The 21,496-nt window shown below is 38.9% G+C and overlaps 1 protein-coding gene across 2 annotated transcripts in view; it reads left to right on the forward strand.

Annotated features, from left to right (window-relative positions):
- Positions 1–21,496, forward strand: part of tbc1d22a (TBC1 domain family, member 22a) — a 211,767-nt gene that overhangs the window by 28,793 nt on the left and 161,478 nt on the right. For both annotated transcript variants that reach the window (XM_017697029.2, XM_017697028.2), the window contains exon 5: positions 10,048–10,118. In XM_017697029.2, the coding sequence (XP_017552518.1) occupies positions 10,048–10,118 (71 nt within the window). The remainder of the gene's footprint in view (positions 1–10,047; positions 10,119–21,496) is intronic.

Below are 21,496 nucleotides of genomic sequence, written 5' to 3' on the forward strand. Positions count from 1 at the left end.
CCGAATAAATGTCTTAAACTGTGGGTGTATGACTCATGAGATTACTTTAATGCCAGACAGATTTGCTGTCTTATAAGCCTGGACTAACAGCCCGTATGCAGTTCAACTTCGAGTGAATCAGCTCAGGAGGAACTTAAATTTCATCACTGTGCTCTCATTGTGCATCGGTCACAAATTTAACTCGACAACTGTTCTCCGCTGGGTCCAAAGTGGGGAAAAAAAGTTTCTTTGGAGTGAAGAAGTTATTTTTTTATTTAGTTATATATATCTAAAAATTTGAGTGTTGTATCCGGATAATGACGCAAGCGATGTGAAAAAGTAGGCAAATTTATAATGCAATCAATTAAAGGAGGCAGTGCAGTTAGTCTGAGTGCCGCAAGGAAGTGACAGGGTCCTACTGTATGCTCCCCAGCCACCTGGACTATATTTCATCCTCCTGAGCAGCATCAGCTAATACAGAGAAGTATCTTTTTACAAGGCTCCCATTAGTTTACGAGTGTGCCGCATGTCACTTTGTCCTTTATTTGACTTAACTGCACCGTCAACGAACTCCTTCACAAGGTTTAGAGCCAAACTAAACTTTTACAACTCCGCTTGGCACCAGTGAACTAATATGAAATATGAAAAGCTCCTTTCCTTATGATGTAGGCTTTTTTACACTGTCAGAGTTTGTCTGCGCCTCAATTAACAGGTTGACATAATTGGCCTTGCTTCATTCGCTTGATAGCCTCTTGTAGGATGCATTTTTGAATAGCTTACTGGTTACTAGGTCTGCACAATATCTGAAAAAATATCTATATTGAACTTCTGTTTGTGAATGATTATTATGTATTTTTTGCCACTGAAAATTTTCAAGTGAACTTGATATAGACAGGATGAGTGTTGCTCTAACAAGAATAATTGTGTTTTGTCGGATTAAATAAACACCCTGATTGATCAAAACACCCACAGAAACTCAACTGGACTTGTATATTGGGCCCTTCTGCAATATGTTAGCATTGCGAAAAATAAATCAATAAATCTGGGCAAAGTATGTCTAAGACAGTTTCCATTGGTGCCAGAAGGGACGACTGCATATTGTGTGCTGCATACTATAGCAGTATATACTCTATACTACACGCTGCTCTTCATAATTCATGGCGATGATCAACTTTTTAGCATTTTAAGCATTAACATTTAGTTATTTGTCAATCATCAGTGAAATCTTCATCCCCCTTTCGCCCAGTCCTAATACAGTATGTGACAAAAGCTGTGTGTCATACTACAGTGATGCGGCATGGCTATACAACTAACATCTGGGACTGAGCCAGTCAGACCTATCTCAACATCTTGCTTAGTCCTCCAGCCACTGCTTAGCAACTGTCTTTTACTGCTTTTTTGCTCTTTAGCACTTCTTTAGCACTTGTAAAAAAGGATACAATGACAGAGTGGATGGTGTTGTTTTCTACCCATCCCCAAAGCCAAACTTGGATTTATGTGTGTGGTAAATCTGTTTAGTTGCCACAGATGTTTTCCTACATGTGGTCAGTCATTTCTATTTTTTTTTTTTGCATTGCAACCAGTGCTGTGTACTTTACAGCTATAAACTTAGTTACTGTTTTAACCATGTTTTCTATGCAGTAAGGTCACTTAAAAAGATTAAATAGACAAAGTAAGCTGATGGGGCTTCAACAGTGCACTGTATGCAGTAGCATTTGGACAGATTAATTTCTTTAATTTTGCCATCATTTATGAACCCATGTAATGCTGAATCTAGGGCTACTTACTTTGGAGTACTGGAGAAATTCATATTGACTCACATACTGCATGTTCCTTACTACTTTTGTGCACAATCAGTACACATTCAGTATGTATTAGGCTGTTTCGAGTACAGACTTAATCATTAACTTTAATGCTTTTTACATCTCCAGAGTCAGAACTCTGGAACATGGTCAGAGCTCATGGTCGCTCCTATAATTTATTGGCCCACTTTAATGGGCTGAAGCAGAGCCTCGGACTCCACCACACATAGCTCCTGTGAGTTGCTGCTGCTTGTTGAACTTTTTTGTTTTCTTAGCTGAATGGGCCATTATTCAGTGTCTACATCTATGAGTTTCACTGGCTTAAAGAAAAATTATAACTTTGTAACCATTACTACTCTACGAACCCATTTCATTTTCCTGCATGTCTTCTTTCTGTGTTCTATTTGTTAAATAAATAGTAGACTGGACTGTGGAGGTTTTCAGAGGAGGTTTTAGTGCACTGATCCACTTGATTTGAATGACCTTGACAATTTACCATAAAGGACAATTAAGCCTGAAAATATTGTTTCTGGTGGTGTTTTCTGTGTGTGCCAGCACACCAGTCTGACACACTGCTGTTTGTGTAAATGTAAAATCAGGACTGGAGTTTCGGATAGCAGACTGGAGTGCTGAATGCTGATGCATGCAAAATGGAAGCATCGGCTCATTGCTTATCAGTTTCATTGCAATTATTGATGGCATTATTACTAAATTGATAAGTGATCCCTGCCCTGCTAATATCTTCATAATGATTAAAAGAGGTTAAAATATGGCTTTATAATTATGTAGTTTGTGCATGTATGTTTATTTCTAGGTTTAAAAATGGACTCTGTCTTTAAGGCTAGTGAACTGACAGATAGGGGCAGCCTGTTGGTTTATTGATGCGTTGTTTTCTTCTTCTTTTTTTTTTTTTTTTTGGTTTGTTTGTTTTTTTCTCCTTTCTGAATAAGTTCCCTCCTGGCTAGTTGCCTCACTTCACTGTGGTGTTTCAATAGTGTCTGAATACTGCATGGCTCTGGCCTGCCAACTATTTCATTTCCAGTCGGATCGCTGCTGCACTACAGTGCTTTTGACTGACACTTCTCCAGTCTCTTGACAAATGGGGTGTGTCCCCCCCACCTCTCTTTCTGTCCCACACTCTGCTTTGTGGCTCAGCCCATGCACCCAGATGCTGTTTTCAAGCAATATTTCTCATTCAGAATTTCTTTCCAACTGTTATTGGCATTGTCATTGTCTTGGAAGTCATGTGGATGTGGCAAGATTTTGTAGTCTCTTTGTAATTGTATTCGATTTCTCATAGTCTCTGTAAGTCAGAGACTTAAGCATCACTTTCGACAAAGCAAATACAGAGGAACACTTTGCAGCTTTACAACTTACACTTTATGTGAAGACAAAGACGCAGAGGCGCGTTATAATCTGGCTATTGCATCTCAACAGAAGGCATTTTTTTCCCCTCACAAGCCCCTTAATGAAGAATACACGAGACTGCAAACTTGTGTTGTGAAGCTACATACTACAAGCATGGCATACCCAACATGTAACTCTGTGAATGGTGAACATGTTTTATTACCACTTCTCTAATTTCTATTTATTCTGAGGCATTCCAATTTTCTTCTGGTGTTTCTGGTCTCTGCAGGTGTTCTATGTTATTTGATTCATATCATCTCATATCTTTTAGCCTAGAAGACAATTGCTTCATGGAAATATCATATATTCTTGGAAAAGAGACAAGATATATTAATGAAATGTCTAATTTGATCAGGACCTTTGCAAAATGCACTTCATTTTTTTCACCCATTTACATTGTTCTTTAAATTATGGTTTCTATTTTTTGATAAAGAATTATGTTTGCTGAAAATAGAAGCTCATTATTAACTTAGAAATTGCTTTTGGAACGAAGCCTGTTATCATTAGTTTAATCAGTCTTATATTTGTCATAAGCAAGCACAAATGTGAACTTGAATACTTTCCAGCAAAAAAAAAAAAAAAAAAAGCCCATGACACAATTTGGAGAAAAAGAAATGACACCAGGCATCTTGAATTACGTGTTTCTGGCACGTAATTCCGCACACTGCTGTTTCCCAGTACTGTGCATGTGGTGTGCACCTACCAGACAGATGCTCTTGTTCCAGACCCAGATGCTTTTCAGCCATGTCCATCCGGCCGGGCGAGCAAGGCCGCTTTTGAGGTCGTCATCTCCCTGGGGAGAGACAGAGACGAAGAGAGAAAGAGAAGGAGCGTGCGCATCTTCGTCCAAGCCTACTGTGAGATTAATGCCACGTAGAGGAAATATAACAGATAGTTTAATTAAGCGCCAGGGCAGAAGATTCATTGGCTAATTTCTGTACCTGACAGCGCAAATGAGGGTTCAAAGGTGCGAGCCGAGGAGAGGCACCCTTGAGTGGCTTCGTGTTTAATGAATTGAGTGCTTTTTCTATATAGTTCTGCCACGAAGCTGCTCATTAAAGCTGGCCTTCGCCGTGTCACTTCCCCACCGCCGTCGCTGCTCATGCACTCGTTGCTTACCTGCCTGATGAGACCATGCTGCTGTTACCCTACTCTCTCAGCACAAAGCAGGTTGCTCCCTGAGATCCTGCTAGTGTAACATTAAGGCAGTCATAGAGCGAAAGAGATGTATTCATTAGACTGAGAATAGTGTTTTACAAAACTTGGTCAGTTATTTTGCTGGTAAAATCGACCGAGGTTTCTATTGATATTGGCAAAATTTAGCTTTTTAAGAAGCTTTGAGTGTTTATTAAAGACACATTGCCTGTAATGTGAACAGATGTGCTTCTTAGCATTTTATCATCTTGGTTACATGGAAAGAACATGTGATACTTTAAGTTATGGAATACAATTGAATCAGTATCTGCTCTTGAATTGAAAACTGCTGATAGAGTACCTGTACTAAAGCACTGTTTAGATGGGATTACTCATACATTGGAAAATGCGGTACTGCAATTTTTACTGGTGTTAGTGATTTTAATCTTGGACAACTGAATGCTCTCGGAGGAAATCGCCAACCGCCAGATTCGTTACAGCTAACAGATGCCTGCACTGACTAGCATCGTGTTGAGTGATGGGGGGGCCATCCAACCCACCCAGACAGAAGCCAGTTGTGCTCTCTTGGACTCCCGGCTACGGATGGCTGTAGCATCACTAGGGATCGAACTCGTGATCTGCTGATGGTAGGGCCGTGTCAGTGTGTTTTAATAACTGTATATAATGTTTGTGCTGGTGTAGGTGGTGTCTTCAGAGAATCCTCCCAGCGCTTTTGTTTTCTTGCCTTTAGCGCTCGTCCTGAGAATCAGCCGATGCAGAGTAAAGTTAATAATCTACCGTGTGCCCTGGAAATTGTCACGCTCACATCTCATGGCGAATCCCAACACTCTTGTGCAGGCTTAAAAACACACATTCTTTAAATAAACCCATGTTTTTAAAGACTAGAACTTATAGATGCCATTCAGTTTCCTCTCAGTGTACAGAGGCCTGGTGGAGAGATTAAGCCTGTAACTCAACAACACTTATATAGCTGGTAATGAGAAAAATGGATTACACTTTCAGAATGTTTGACAGAGCCATCATTCTCTGTCTTCAGTAAAGGTGTAATGGTTCTCCAAACTCGGATCGGTGCACAGTGCCATTTATGGTTCAGTGTGTTTTCAGTATCAGTACAGAGAAAACAAGTTGCAGCTTAAAAATCCTTTTTTAATGCTTCAGAAATTGCAGCTGTAATGAATGACCAGCAGCTGCTTTTTTGTAACAAAGCCTTTTTCATGTACTTCTCGACACATCTTTTGTTGTAGACATAGGAGTTCATTATGTGATTCCAGATAATGAGCATTCATTCAGGTAATGTTTAGGGATGTCCTGGTTGAGTCTTTCACCCCTTAATCTGTTTGAAGTAGCTGTAGAGTCGACTCCAGGCAGAGTTGTTGACCAGGTGTCGACGCAGCTTCTGTTGTAGCTGATGAATTGATTTTCCTAGAATTTACTCTCCATCACTCGAAAATGTGTTCAACATGCAATTCTCATTTAAAAATTAAGCAACCTCTAATCGTGTCACAGATTGGTTCCCATGGCTGCATCATTCCTCTTATGGCTTATTTTACAATCTGATGCGATGCCAAATCAGGACTAGAAAAAAAAACATTTCTGGTACTTAATCTTGTTTAATTTGAACAAGAGTTTTTATACTCTACACTTGTTTCAGTTAATCAGAAACAAACCTGTACTGTGTTGTGTGGCACTGAGTGCATTTACATGCACTTAGAATCCGATAATCGTAGGAAAGTTTTGTCAGTAATCCAATCAATGCGTTTACATGCGCTTGAATAGTCAGATAATGGGAAAACTTTGGGTTTACATGATTCAGGCAGTAATTGGATTTCTGCTTTGCAGCCAGCCAATAAAGTTACAGCAGAAGATTTGACCTAAATGTGCTGTAAAACCCATGCTGCGACTTTATTTATTTATTTATTTATTTATTTAAAATAAAACTTTACCTTAAATTATGAAAATGCACCATCTCGGAGATATTAAAATCATTTCGTCAAGCATGTGTTTGGTTTCACCGTCGCTCCAAAAGTCTTTTGCTGTCATCTTGTGGCAACACAAGACTGAGAAATCTGAAAGAAATCCGAGTAAGAGTACACATGCGCTGAGAAATCTGATCACTGAGCTAACGTCCACTTCTCTTTATTGGATTTCTTAATCACATTTCTAGACCTTACTCTGATCTAAGAAATTGGAGTATGCTGTTTACATGACCATTTGAATAATTAGATAACTGCGGTAATCCGATTATGGTCGGATTGGCCCTGTGACCTATTTAAAAATCTAACATTTAGATTAACTAGTAGGCTAAAGGCCTCTCCAGCACCATTCGCTGGACTTCACTACCACGAATTTGACTCATTATCATTTGATTTTGCATCAGTATGGCTTCAGTTAGCAACAACAAGTGGGAAAGTGGTTTTAAAGGATTTAAACGTCCTTCACCTGCTGCTGGTTGCTTTGGGGGACGTCGTTAAAACACACACAGGTTAAGGTGTGAGGAGGGGAAAGGATGTGCAGAGCACCATAAATCAACAGTCTGATTGGACGTAGCTCAACTAAATTGTTAAGTTTGTTCAGAAAATTTCAACAACCCCAACTTAAAACCCATAATCCCTGGTTAACAAGAATTAAACTTATTCTGTGGTAGACAGCTGTAATCATACTAGCTGCACAAATGCTAACCCGCTCTTTCTCTTCATTAGCAGGACTATTTAGCGTTTGTGAATTGTTGTTCGAAAGATGTTTATGCATATAAACATATATGAATTGGTCCTGTTTTTTAAAATCCAAGTCAACAAAAGCAATGCATGCACTTTTACTGTGAATTTGAGCATTTTGCACATTGATTCACATTGTTTTATTGCTATGGGCGATACATTGAGACAGGCTACAGATGTTGTTACAGGTATTGATTGGTTATACTCTATTTATTTTTGACCAATCCAGTAAGGCAGTGGGCAGGACATTGAACCAAAAGCACTCCAGGTGTTTTTTTCCAGTCATGATTGTGTTGTAAGATGATTGTAAGATGCATATTCATGATGTAAAAAGCCACAAACAAGTAAAATGCTGATTCTGATGATTGGAAACATACATTTGTTATATGTATTTTATATAATAAAAAAATTATATAATTATATATAATCAGTTGGCCCCTAATTTTTAGTATGTGAATAATGTGATGTTCTAGAGTGATGTTTGTTTTTAAAAAAAAAAAAAAACTTTTTTTATTTTATTGTGTTCATCAATCAAATCAAATCAAAGTGTTCAATCAAAGTATTGGCTTAGGCTTATTTTGATTGACCCCTTTGTAATAATTTAGCTACCAGTTAGTTAGTATTGTGCAGTAAAATCACTTTATTTTGTATAAGTACATAGTGTTTAATAACCATTTTGAGCAGTCTTTTGAACGTGCTGATGCTGGTTTTAAACCAGACGCCTGTGAAGCGGTGTGTTTTGTACATGCTTTTTACGAAATGGCAGTCATGACAAACACCAGAAAGTAGATTCAAAGTATAATAGTATAATCTGGTTTAGGTATTAGTTTTCTTATTCTACTGTGAAATAGTTTCACACTGCAAACCTCTAAACTGTTTTATTTTATTTATTTTTATTTATTTATTTATTTATTTATTTTTTAACTTTTGAAAACACACCACACTACTGCAGGTTGTGGCTAATGTTTGTTTATAGCACTTCTATGATGGTGATGTAAATAGAGAAACAAAGGATGGGAATTGGATCAGGCTTAATGTGGTTGATGCCCATTAAATTTGCCAGGCTCTCTAGTTTTCCCAAGACTGAATGACTGAAATTAAATATGATCAGCTCAAGAAGTAAGTAGACCTTGCTTATCAGCTTGGTTATCAGCAGTGTCTAAAAGCTGTTTGCATAGCCAGGCTCATGTCATCTTTGGAATGTGGAATTGGTGAATGCTGTATTGATTCAGTTTAGAATGGACTGCACCAAATAGTTCAGTATGAATACATATGCTTTTATAACCATAGCTTTCAGAAAATGCAATTTGTAGCCTGTTTTCAGTGTCTAGATATTTCTTGTTATTGACACAGAATCCCATCTGCTTTTGGCTCAGAGTGGCTGTATTGTGCAGCGAATCAAGGTGCTACATTTATGTACCAGTTCTCAATGAGAGTCCTGAATAAGAAGCAGGAAAATGAAGTCAGAAATGCGTAATATATTTTTTTGTAAACAAAGAGCTGTTTGTCCCTGCTTCCTCATTTAAGCTCAGATGAGTTGCCCTGCTCTTGTAACAATGCAATACATGAATACGAGTTGCGAGATCGAGGATGAATTTGTTAGGAATTTTTCCATGGAACAGGCTGACTGTTTCTACCTTCAAGTGGCTGTGCAAATAAATTGCCACTGGAAATAATGAATGAGGTATGAATGAAGTGGACCCTGCTTGCATTTCCTCAACTTGTTTTTACATTTTAGTCATAAAAGTCAAGCAGGTCTTACACTTTGTCTTTTCAACCGGGAACAAACTTTTTCAGAGACATCTTGTGATTTCTTGTCCATGCTCTAAACTGTATGGTTTAAAGTGTTTCATTCAAAATAATGTTTTGTTTTTTTTTAATTAGTTCAAGTGAGTGGAAGTTTTGGGGATTGGGTAATTTTTTTTTTTTGTTAATAATTCTGCTAAGATATTTACAGATTATGTATGTTTCATGCACTTTCTCTGTCATTAGACGTCCGTTTGTAAGCCATAATTGGGCCATGCTCGTTCTTGAGTTCAGGAAGAGCTTTGAAGTTCTCGCTAGTAAGCGAAAGCATAGTCAGAATGCCGTTAATGACAGACAAAAATATATATATTAATGGGCTCATGTGCTACATTTTATATTTTCCCTGAGGTCCATTTATAACATTTGTGTGGTTTTATGAAGTTATAGTTATTTTTACCTGACAATTTTAATTCTGCTATTTGTCTTCTAAAATCAAAAAGGCTATTTTTGTTGCTGTGACTGATATGTCAATTGCCTCTCTTCTAAATAACTGCCCTGTGTTGAGCCTCATTCAAAAGGCAGTCCAGGCTGAAACAGTCCTTTGCTTCTGCAGGACCTAGACAACTTGTATAATTGATGGAAGCATGAATTCTGCTCTCTACCAGAAAATCCTGAAGGAGAATATCTGCATGCCAGTTTGTGACCTAAAGCTTAAGTACAGTTGAGTTACGTGACAATACAATAATCTGAAGCACACAAGTAAGCCCAGCTCTGAGCAGCTCAAAAGAAACAAAATTACGGTTTTGAGTGGCCGAGTCGAAGTCCTGACTTGAATCCCCATGAGGTTCTGGGCAAGACTTTAAATGGGCAGTTCATGCTCGAGAACCCTCCAATGTAGCCGAATTAAAACCATTTTGTAAAGAAGAGCGGATCAAAATTCCTCCACGGTGATGTAAGAAACTCTTTGATTGCAAGTTGTGACTGCCAAGGGTTGCACAACCGGTTATGAGGTTTAGAGGGAAATTACTTTTTCACATGGTTGATATAAGTTTTGAATGAATCTTTCTCTTTAATAAATGGACAGTCATTTGCAGCTGCATTTTGTGTTTACTCATCTGTCTTTATCTATATTAAAATTAGTTGGGAGAGCTAAAACATTTAAATGTGACAAATTGGCAAAAGAAATTGGGTGAGAGGCAAATACTTATTTACAGCACTGTATATAATTTTTGTCTCCCCTTTAGAGGAGCTGCGGAAGTTGAGCTGGTCTGGAATTCCACGCCAAGTTCGTCCCATCACATGGAAGCTTCTCTCGGTGAGTAGACCAGTTCAGTCATTATAACACAATCTTGCTGTGAGTTTTATCTCTTCCACGCTATACATGTTCTTGCCACATGCTGATCAAGCTACACTTTGAAATGTTTTCTTGCAATGTGGTTTCACAGGTGGCTTGCTCATGTGTTTAAATGCAAAGCAAGCTTTCATGCTTTCATTTGTGAATATCTTTATGCAGTTTAATAGCGTAAAGATACAGATTTAATTTATTAATAATTTTCATTTGATTTCTTATTACTTACATTTACATTTACATTTACAGCATTTAGCAGACGCTCTTATCCAGAGCGACTTACAAGAAGTGCTTTGTCAATCTAGAGAAAGTATCTTTGCTAGTCACCAATAGCTTAGAGAAAAGACAGTGCTGAGCTCAGATACTGCTAGAAACAAAATGTCACTGCAGACACCAAGAGAAAAAGAAACAGAGTTGAACGCAGAACTCTGTGCCATTCAATGCAATACAATAACAATAAGATACAATACAATAAATAAAATAAGTGCATCTTATAATTCAGTGCTCATTTAAGTGCTGTGTAAAGAGATGAGTCTTCAGTCTACGTTTGAAGACAGCAAGAGACTCTGCTGTTCGGACAGCCAGTGGGAGTTCATTCCACCACCTGGGTGCCAGTACAGAGAACATTCTCGACGCTCGTCTTCCGTGCACCTTGAAGGATGGCGGGTCAAGCCGAGCTGTACTCGAAGCTCGAAGGGCTCGTGGTACAGTTCGAGATTTTACCATTGCCATCAAGTAGGTAGGGGCTGGTCCATTTTTGGCTTTGTAGGCCAGCATTAGGGTTTTAAATCTGATGCGTGCAGCTACAGGAAGCCAGTGTACGGTGACGTGGCTGAACTTGGGCAGATTGAAGACGAGTCGTGCTGCTGCATTCTGGATGAGTTGCAGAGGCTTGATGGTCTGCATGGGAAGACCAGCCAAGAGCGAGTTGCAGTAGTCAAGCCTTGAGATGACCAGAGACTGCACTAGCACCTGGGTGGCTTCTCGGGTGAGGAAGGGTCGGATCCTCCGGATGTTGTACAGGAGATACCTGCATGACCGAGTCAGGTTCGCGATGTGAGTCGAGAACGATAACTGGCCATCCAGAGTCACACCAAGACTTCTTGCCTCTGCAGATGGAACAATCCGGGAGTTCTCGAATGAGATAGCAAGATCATGAGGACCTGTAGTCGCAGGGATGAATATCAGCTCAGTCTTGCTGGGATTGAGCTTCAGGTGGTGGGCTGCCATCCATGTAGAGATGTCAGACAGGCATGCCGAGATGCGACTGGAAACCTGTGTGTCAGAGGGAAAGAAAGAAAACATTAGTTGAGTGACTTCAACTGGGGTGGAAGTTGAGATACTTGAACTGACATGCGTACCAAGAAGAGGATATGATCATGAAGAAGAGATCATGATCAAAATAACAAAACACGTATGAATTTCATCCAAATCTAAACCTAACCATTAGCTTGAATATACCTCATTATAACACAGTGTTTCTCTGAAGAGAAAATGAGAAAAGTAATTACAATGGCGAAGAATTCTTTTGGTTGGAACTGGTGGTTCCAAAACACACTTCGTCATATTCTTATAACTTTGTATTTCATAAGCTACATTTAAAAGCTGGGTGTCATATGAGAACTATAGCTGTCTTCTTTCCAGTCAAATAGATGGGTGATGTAATTTTAAGTCCTTTTACAACCCCAATTCCAATGAAGTTGGGATGTAAAACATAAATAAAAACAGAATATGATGATTTGCAAATCCTTTTCAACCTATATTCAATTGAATACACTACAAAGACAAGATATTTAATGTTCAAATGTATAAACTTTATTGTTTTTTGCAAATATTCACTCATTTTGAATTTGATGCCTGTAACACGTTCCAAAGAAGTTGGGACAGGGGCATGTTTACCACTGTGTTACATCACCTTTCCTTTTAACAACACTCAATAAGCGTTTGGGAACTGAGGACACTAATTGTTGAAGCTTTGTAGGTGGAATTCAACAACTTCAGTTGCTCAACAGTCCGGGGTCTCCGTTGTTGTATTTTGTGCTTCATAATGTGCCACATGTTTTCAATGGGAGACAGGTCTGGACTGCAGGCAGGCCAGACTAGTACCCGCACTCTTTTACTACGAAGCCACGCTGTTGTAACACGTGCAGAATGTGGCTTGGCATTGTCTTGCTGAAATAAGCAGGGACGTCCCTGAAAAAGACGTTGCTTGGATGGCAGCATATGTTGCTCCAAAACCTGTATGTACCTTTCAGCATTAATGGTGCCTTCACAGATGTGCAAGTTACCCATGCCATGGACACTAACACACCCCATACCATCAGAGATGCTGGCTTTTGAACTTTGCACTGATAACAACTTTTGATGATATTATGGACTGTAGATGATGAAATCCCTAAATTCTTTGCAATTGCACATTGAGAAACGTTGTTCTTAAACTGTTGGACTATTTGCTCACGCAGTTGTTCACAAAGTGGTGAACCTCACCCCATCCTTGCTTGTGAACTCACCTGTTTCCCATTAACCTGTTCACCTGTGGAATGTTCCAAACAGGTGTTTTTGAGCATTCCTTAACTTTCCCAGTCTTTTGTTGCCCCGTCCCAACTTCTTTGGAACGTGTTGCAGGCATCAAATTCAAAATGAGTGAATATTTGCAAAAAACAATAAAGTTTATCCGTTTGAACATTAAATATCTTGTCTTTGTAGTGTGTTCAATTGAATATAGGTTGAAAAGGATTTTGCAAATCATTATATTCTGTTTTATTTATATTTTACACAACGTCCCAACTTCATTGGAATTGGGGTTGTAGTAGAAACTGAATTCACAGTTGTTTTTTTGTTTTGTTTTTTTGGCCAACTGAAAGACCACCCATTTTTCCACAAACCTGGGCTATAAGCTATTAACAGACGGTGTCTCTTCAGTGATCTGCTCTATAAAAATTATTTTCTTTTTATATATTTTTATAAAATAATATAAAGAGCGTCTAAGATTTTTGGCTTTCAGCAGTAAATTGTAAGCCATATGTTAATTTTGACCGAAGTCTGTATTTGTAATCAGCTTGTTTTGTAACTGTTTGTCATTTAATGTGTTTGTTGAATTTTTTTGTATTTTTTTCTTTCCCCCCCAATGTTAACAGGATTATCATTCATTAGCTTTTATGGATCTTGAACATTAAAATTGATCTGACTGCACGTCCATTCTAAATTATATTGGCTGATATTGTTTGTCTGCATTTTTAGCTGCTTAAAATTAGTATCAGTGACAAGTTTCATATTGGCTAGACCCTATTTCTTGCACACATCCTCTCAGGAAGCAGACTGACCTTCTCTTGGACTGACCTGTTCTCACTAAGTCACTGTGTCTTATTTATGTGCTCTTGTAGCTCAGTTGGTATTCTACCTAGATGTCAGTGTTTGTGAAATTTTAATCTGTGGAACATGGGGAGATGAGCAGTTTATTCTCTCGCCGCTGTTGAAGAACTTCGGCTGTCTTGAAGCCTGCCTGACCTTTAAATCCTCTCTGTGCCAGCGGCTGCTCTCGCAGCTGCCTCGAAAAAGTCACTGTCTCCTCTCTCTCTGACTCCATAAACCAAGTACTGCATAATGAAACTCGGCTGCACTCCACTGTGACTCTGCTAAGTCCAAAAATCATTCAGCACATGTTTCTCCTGTTCTGTGGCTGTTCAGCCTTGTTTTGTGAGGCTGTTTTTGTTGTGCAGTTTACCAGAGTCTAATTTGCCCAAAAGCAGCTGATAAAAATATTTGATGTTTGAACTTTGCTTCTTCAGCTACAAGACTAATTAACCTACCAAGTAACAGAAGCATTACAAAATCCTTAAATCATTACACACTTGCTTCAGACAGTATCAATTTGTTAAATAATCTCAAATAGATTCACCTTTCTGGTTTCTGATACTGTATGACAATTGTAATAAAAATAGGCACAAATACAAACAAAATTCTGCCTTTAGGGTGGCTACTACTGCTGTTTTTAGCTATATAGCATTAAGGCAAGAGTGGGAATGTTTAGATGTGTAGTTTGCATAATGTATATTCTTTGTATATAAGCTTTCATGCATCACTGTCTCAGCCTTTGTTTGGGCATCTTGAAATTAAAAAGGGAGAACGGGTAAGACATGAATGAGTTATTTTATTAATTGACCTCAGCATTCCCTCTCAGACGTGCAGTCTTTGATGGCTTGGCCACCTGTTATGTCTGTGCTCTGACATATAGGATAGTAGAAAGGGGCGGAATGAGAATTAAGTAGTCTCCTTGATGAGTGCTCTTCAAGGAAGTGTAATAAAGAAGCAATTATTTTGCTCAAGGGTTGCAAGGAGAAGAGTTAGTACTTTGATGGATATTGACTACAAGAGCATGGAAACTAATGCTATAGCTGACTACAATTACTTCAAAAATTCGAAGAAGCTGGAGAATGAGAAGCGACTTCAGTCTCAACAGTCGAAAGTTGAGGGACAAGAAACTATTCAACGTTTGAGGAAACGTCTTCTGGCAGAGGTGGGAGGTCAGCAGCTATAGCTGAGCTAAAGCTTAAAGCAGAACAAAGTAAGTCTGTGTTTTCATTTATATTTTTAGCCTACATTTGCAATGTCCCTCTTCCCAAATCAGCTAAACTGTTAAATACCACCAATAACAGAACAGTTCTTCTTTAAAAATCAAACTTTGATGTGGTCTAAACCAGAGCTACCCCACTGTTACAGTGAGTAGTGTAAGAGTGTGAATAATGCCTGAACTATGATAACAATAATGTATAATGTTAACCTAAAACAACAAAACTGAAACATGAACATGAACAACAAAACATGAACTTTTGTAACAGCATGAATAACATGGATATAAACTGTGTATGGATATAGACATCATTATGAACATATATGAAATTATGAATGCAGAACCAAAGAACAAGAAAATCCAGATCTTTTTCCCCTGAAAGTTAAACCTGAAAACAACAAGGTAGCTCTGGTGTCCAAAGCCTACGGGATTTCTGGAGTCAAAATATGAGATCTGCCCAGTCTTTGCTTTTAAAATCTGAGAGAAACATTTCAACAGTTTTAGAGACATAAGTGCAGGCTCCAACTATAGAAGTTTGCTAGCTCAAAAGACTAAAACTAGCAGAAACTTACAACCAAGCATTTAAAAAACATTAGATACGCGCAATAATTCTAAAGAGAAAAGAGTGAGTGACCGTAACAGAGAGAGCGAGCAAGAGAGTGAGCGAGAGAGTCTGTAATATTGGCATCGGTCTGCAAGGGGGTGGGATGGTGGGGGGGTGGGGTCGGGAGGGCTGTACTATTTATTCTGAAACAGTGATGCGTCCAGTGGGTTGCTGTTAAATGGTGGGAGCCAGTCAGTATCACAGAACTGTTAACAGCCAAGATATCTTTGCCCTGCACAGAACTTATTTTTGGTGCAGTTTATAATATATAATACTTAGAATAAATAACTAATCCAAGTCACAAGGATGAACCCACATACCCAGATCATTTATTGACAAAAAATGTGATTATCTAATGTTATTGTGCCAGCACTTTCATAAGTCATACTTTTATCACATACACTGTAATGTGATAGATCTAACAAACACAAATACACTGACTTGACAACAAGCCCCTGGAAATTATCTCTGATGTCACAGACTCCCCAAAGGCTTCTGTATAAACATGGCCATCATAGCCTTCTGGTGGATCCTCATTCTCGCTCACTGCGACACTAAAAAAGAATGTTACTTTTCAGTTGTTCATCTACAGAAAACATTATAAATAAAAACCAAAGGACTTACCAGACATACTAAAAAACTGCCTTTTTGTGAAGGTCCATTACACTAACAGCTGGGGAATAGCCACACTTAATGCAGGAGTATGTGTAGTCATGCTTTGTTAAGGCTTTGAAATGCATATAGGCATGGAGGATTTTATCCTTGCTAGGAAAGGTCTTTTGTGTGGTTGTCTCCAAAACCTCAACAGCTCTGCTAACAGCATGATGGGTCTATGGGAGATATACATTAGTGAAATATATAATCTAATCAAATTAAAAGAATATTACAAAATTAATTATAAGAAGGTTTCTTCAAACCTGAAGCAAATGGCGCAGGATGATGCACATGTGCAAAGAAATCAGCAAATGCTTGTTAAAATTGTGAACCCCATCAATCCACTCCTGATACTGAAACATTAGCCCACAATTGCTGCACATTTTGCAGTATGTAGTATGCCTAAAAAAAGGAAAAAAATATAGGATAGTTAGGACATCTTCCTTTAGAGTAACTGATGTTGTTTCTGACCAAGGAGAGACCTGTAGTGATTTTAAATGGAGACACTCGAACTGAAAAAAATCCACTCTGTGCAGCAAGTTCTGTGTTGGTGTTATGTTCATTACATTTGAACTCGCACCTGCTATATTCTTTTGTACATGGATGGGACAGCATGGTTTGTGAAATGATTTGTCTACAGCAAATATCCCATTGAGTGGATCTATGCACTAGGAAGACAGGTGGTGGGTGTCTGTGATGTGCCTTATCTTCACAGAGTGCCTTCTTCTGATGTGGATGTTCAATTTGTTTTTTGTTAAGTGTAAGTCTGCAGAGAGAGCATTGAACTTTTGTTTGTACACGAACACGCCTTGCTGCTGAAGGTGTTTCTGTGGTAGAAGGTATCTGTACAGAGGCTGGATCTGTGATGGAAACTGGATGTGCAGCTGAGGGTTTCTCAGAGATGGAAACTGGACCTGTGACGGAGGTTGGATGTGCAGCTAAGGTTTTCTTAGTGACAGAAGGCTGGATCTGTGACAGAGGTCGAATCGGTAGCGGAGGGCTTTTTTTTCAGCAGTGGGTGATTCTGTGACTGAGTGCAGATCTATGACAGAGGTGGATGTTGTACAGCTTGCAGGTAGAGGCAGTCTAGCAGATTGTCTTCTGCATGCTGTTAAATGCTGAATTATTTAAACTTTTCTTATTACTGTTGTGCAGTAACAGCAGTGAAAATGTGCTTGGTCTCTACAATTCAAATTGCACTTAATTATGAATTCTAGAAGTAAACATAAAACATGTTTAGAAAATGACATAAGTAAGGGCACTGTTCTTCACAATACATTGGACTTGCATAGTACATTTTCAAACTTGATAGGCAACCTATCTAGCTAGTTAGCAAAATAGTCGTGTTAGCTAAATACCAAATTTAACTACTGTCAGACATTAGCTAGTGGCTTGTTCATACAAACAAAACATCAGCATTTCAATTAAGTAACGTTACGGAGAGAGGAAATGTGTGTTATATTCTTAGTTCCACACTTGCACTTGGTTATGTTTACTTTAATCTGATGGGCATGGGCTTGGACAATCTCAATTTTGTGCGATGCACTTCGGCCCATCGTTTCAGCGTGGCCAGTAGGAGAGCAGCAGGCGGGTCTGGTGGACCTCTCATCACTTGATATAGGTCAGATTTTTCAGAGAACGCTGCCCACTTGGCGAGCGCTGTGCACACCATTAGTGTTGTGAAAGGGGTCTGAGTTCTAATGGAGTTGTGGTCTGAGATCTCAAAAGACCAGAAAGAAAACGGAGTCCTCTTTAGAGTTCACTTACATTGTGAACATAAAAAGAACTGCGGTCGTTTGCAGTTGGTTCCCTGTTTGGTTATTTTAAAACAAACTAAATGTGAAAACACTATAAATTGAGTTTTCCCCCAAGCATTTAACTCACTTTAACAGAACTCTGTTCAGTTCTTTTAAAACAAACTAAATGTTTAAACACTGTAAGAATCGAGTTTTCCGCCACCCTTAACACACACACACACACACACACACACACACACACACACACACACACAGACACACACACACACACACAGGTAGAGATGTATATGTGTATGTATGTATGTTTTGTTTATTAAATTTACTATATAAAATTAGAACATTTAATACTGTACCATAAGTTATAAAAACATATTTAATAACTGAAGTAATTGTAAAATATTTTTATTGTGCAAAAAAAAAAAAAAAAAGAACTGAACAATATATTGATAACATCTCCTAGCTTCAAACTCTGTTGGAGTTTAGTGAATATTACTAGTCATTCACACTGTCAGCAGTTGAGTAGATTTCTCAGGTTGATTTGAAGGAACTGGCTGCTAAACCAAGTTATGCGACCATTATCTGTATAATTATTGATGCAGCCCTAAGCTTTTTTTTTTTTTTTTGGAGCTGCTTTTTCTGTACAGCACACTGCGCATTAAGTAACTTATATAAAGGCTCCTGCAGGACTGTGCTAACATGGAGTGTGTGTAGATTCAGACTGATGCCAGGGGGCTTCTCCCATGGCAGTCAGTCAGAAAGTGCTGTGCCCTGTGCCATGCTGTGATGGGCACACTGATGGATGAAGTGCCAAGCCTGCAACTACAATGAAGCTGAGATTTGATATTCTGGCCCTCCCTTGGTGTCAGTGTGTGCTCTCTGGACACACACACACACCCACCCCTGCCTACACACACACAGACATCCAATTCACCTGTCTGACCTTCATTTGCCTATGGCTAGCTCATCTGTCATTTTGACTCCAACCCAAGGCAGCCCCACTCAATCAAATCACATTGATCCATGCTATTGAACCCACAGTGAAGGTGTGCAGGTTGTGATGTGACTTCATTTGTACAACCCTGAAGGGTAGTGTGTGTGTGTGTGTGTGTGTGTGTGTGTGTGTGTGTGTGTGTGTGTGTGTGTGTGTGTGTGTGTGAGAGAGAGAAGCGAATTCAAACAGCTGGAAATCATCCTATAACAAAAGCGATGGCTGGCGCAGGGGGCTCTGCAAAGACAGCAGAAGGGTGTGCGTGTGTGGCGTCACCGTTTGAACAGTTCTTTTAATGCACAATCAATTCTCTCCATCCTGCTGACTGCACACAAACCACACACCCCCCCTTCTCCCATAGGAATTTTCTCAAATGCTCCCCTAAGTAGAAATCATTTTTGTTTTGTCAGTTCCTTGCTCGAAAATAAAGATTTCATTTACTCCTGAAATTGATTCCTTAAGCCTATTTTCAGAAGGGGGCAAAGAACAGAGAGGAGAAAAAAAGAACTGGCTGTTTACTGTAGTTCAGCATTTAGTAGTTGGCAGAACAGAGTTTCGCTGAGAGATTGGCAATGGCAGGGGAAATCACTGATGGTTCTGCAGCCTGTTACAAAAGCCCTAAGTTGCATCCGAACCCTTTTTCTTCCTTCTTTTCCTCCCTTTTCATCCCCATTTTTCAAAGAGCAGTTGTTGGCTTGCTTGTTTAGTAGGAGACAGTTGGAACCCAATAAAAAAACTTTGATGAAGTTTTCGCGGCCCGCCGCAGCTGACCTGCCATAAACATTCCATTAACCTTGACTGGGAAGAGTATCTGTCTCCTCCATTATGCAAAACAGTGCTGCTATGGCCAGAACAGAGCAGAAAGGAGACCTTTAATCTAGTAGTTCTTCCTCAGTGTGAAAATCAAAATGTCCTGGACATCCTCCGATTGTACCCTAAAGCTTTTGTTAACTCATCCCCTGAAGGGCAGGGCCATAACTGCTAAGTGCAGTTATTATAGCCATTTGTCATTGTGACTAGCTTTTATGATGTTTTATTATATTGCAACCAAGTTTTAAGAACTTAAATTAAAAAACAGAGCTAAAAAAATCCAAGAGACACAGCATCTAGAGCTGGCAAATTCTGTAGTATCATGCTCACATGGTCGTGGAAAAAAATGTATACATGTGTGTGTATATATATATATATGTGTGCGTGTGTGTGTGTGTGTCTGTGTGTGTGTGTGTGTGTGTGTGTGTGTGTATTTATAAATACAATTTATTGCTGTTGTCTGAAGAAAATCAGAAAACCTTTTCCAAAAAACTACTTTAGTTTTAATATAGGTCTATGCAACTGTGACTATAATGTAGCTTCTATGCAACCGTTCCTTTTAGTCCATTTATCATGAAATCTGCATACAATATAAAGAGTAATTTCAAAATATGTCAAAAATTGAAAAACAAAACAGATAAAAGGTTTTCTTCAGACAACAGCGATATATATAAAATAACTGATGTTGGAAGAAAACCTGTATCTCCAAAATGGTAACATTACAGTAGAAGGAAAAAAACTACTTTTACTTTAAATGTAAGTCAGCGGAACCAGACATCGTTCCAAGTAACTTTGGGCCATTTTTTCTTAATGAAATTAAATGGTTTTCAACTTTACCTGTACAAACTAAGTTGTATACTACATGTGTAATTTCAGTGGTTAATTTGGATACTAAATAAAATTGCTCTGTTAGAAATGAGGACATCACAACTCATGATTCTTGCCACAACCATTGTAAAGAGATTTGACTTTATAAGTGTTTCTTAAATGCACCATTTTACATCAAACTCTGTCTGACATAGTTTACCTTTCAGCCATTGAGTCATGCAGTAATTTTGAAAAATATGTGAAATTCCTCTCTAAAAAACTTTCCAAATATATAAATTTGAAAGGTGTAATTTATAGACTTAATTCTTCAAAACATGACCATCTGTAATTTAGCATAATCTCATCTCCCTCTTGGTGTATATTTCGCAAATGAATTGCACAGGTAATTTATGTACTGTAGGCTTTGCCTCAGCCAGTTGTCTCTCCTCTCCCACCCAGACTTGGAGCACATTGCCTGCTGCGCTTTAATAAATAAAGGGACAAACCTGTGCAGGTGATTAAATAGTGTTTTCCATTTCGCTAATATGGCGCTGACGCCTTTGACTAATAGCCTGTGGTGTGTGAGCAGCTGGGAGAGGAGCTTGAAGCAGAGCCACAGTGCGGGCAGGGACTTACCGCATCAGACCAGTGCAAGCAGGGCTGCTGCCTGGGCCTCCTGCTGCCTCTGGGCCTGCTGGGAAACGTGTACCATGTCCCCTCTCTGTCTCACCACTGACACCCTGCATTTATTACCTGCCTGTTGTTGCTTCTTCTCTGCACCTGGCCTGAACAATGCCAGCTACTTCTACCGCAACTGAACTGTTTAAAAAAAAAAAAAAAAAAAAAAAAAGCTGTGGCCTGGCTTTACTTTACCTCACATTGTGTGTGTTAGTGCCAGCAAGGTGGTGTTATTGTTGTCTATTGATTTTGCTCCCGTACAAAAGAATTTAATGCTGTTAATGGGAAGTGGTTTCTTTGCAAGGCTTCATCTAGAGGTGACCGTCCATTGAATTGAAGGGGGATGTTCATTGTAAAAGTACAGATAGATGCTTGAACCTGTGTGTGTGTGTGTGTGTGTGTGTGTTGTATATTTTCAGTTGTTTTTGTTTACTGTAGTTAGGTTTTAAGTTTAGGCCTAGAGAGTGTGTATGTGTG

This window comes from Pygocentrus nattereri, chromosome 1 (assembly GCF_015220715.1).
Source record: "Pygocentrus nattereri isolate fPygNat1 chromosome 1, fPygNat1.pri, whole genome shotgun sequence".
NCBI lineage: Eukaryota > Metazoa > Chordata > Actinopteri > Characiformes > Serrasalmidae > Pygocentrus > Pygocentrus nattereri.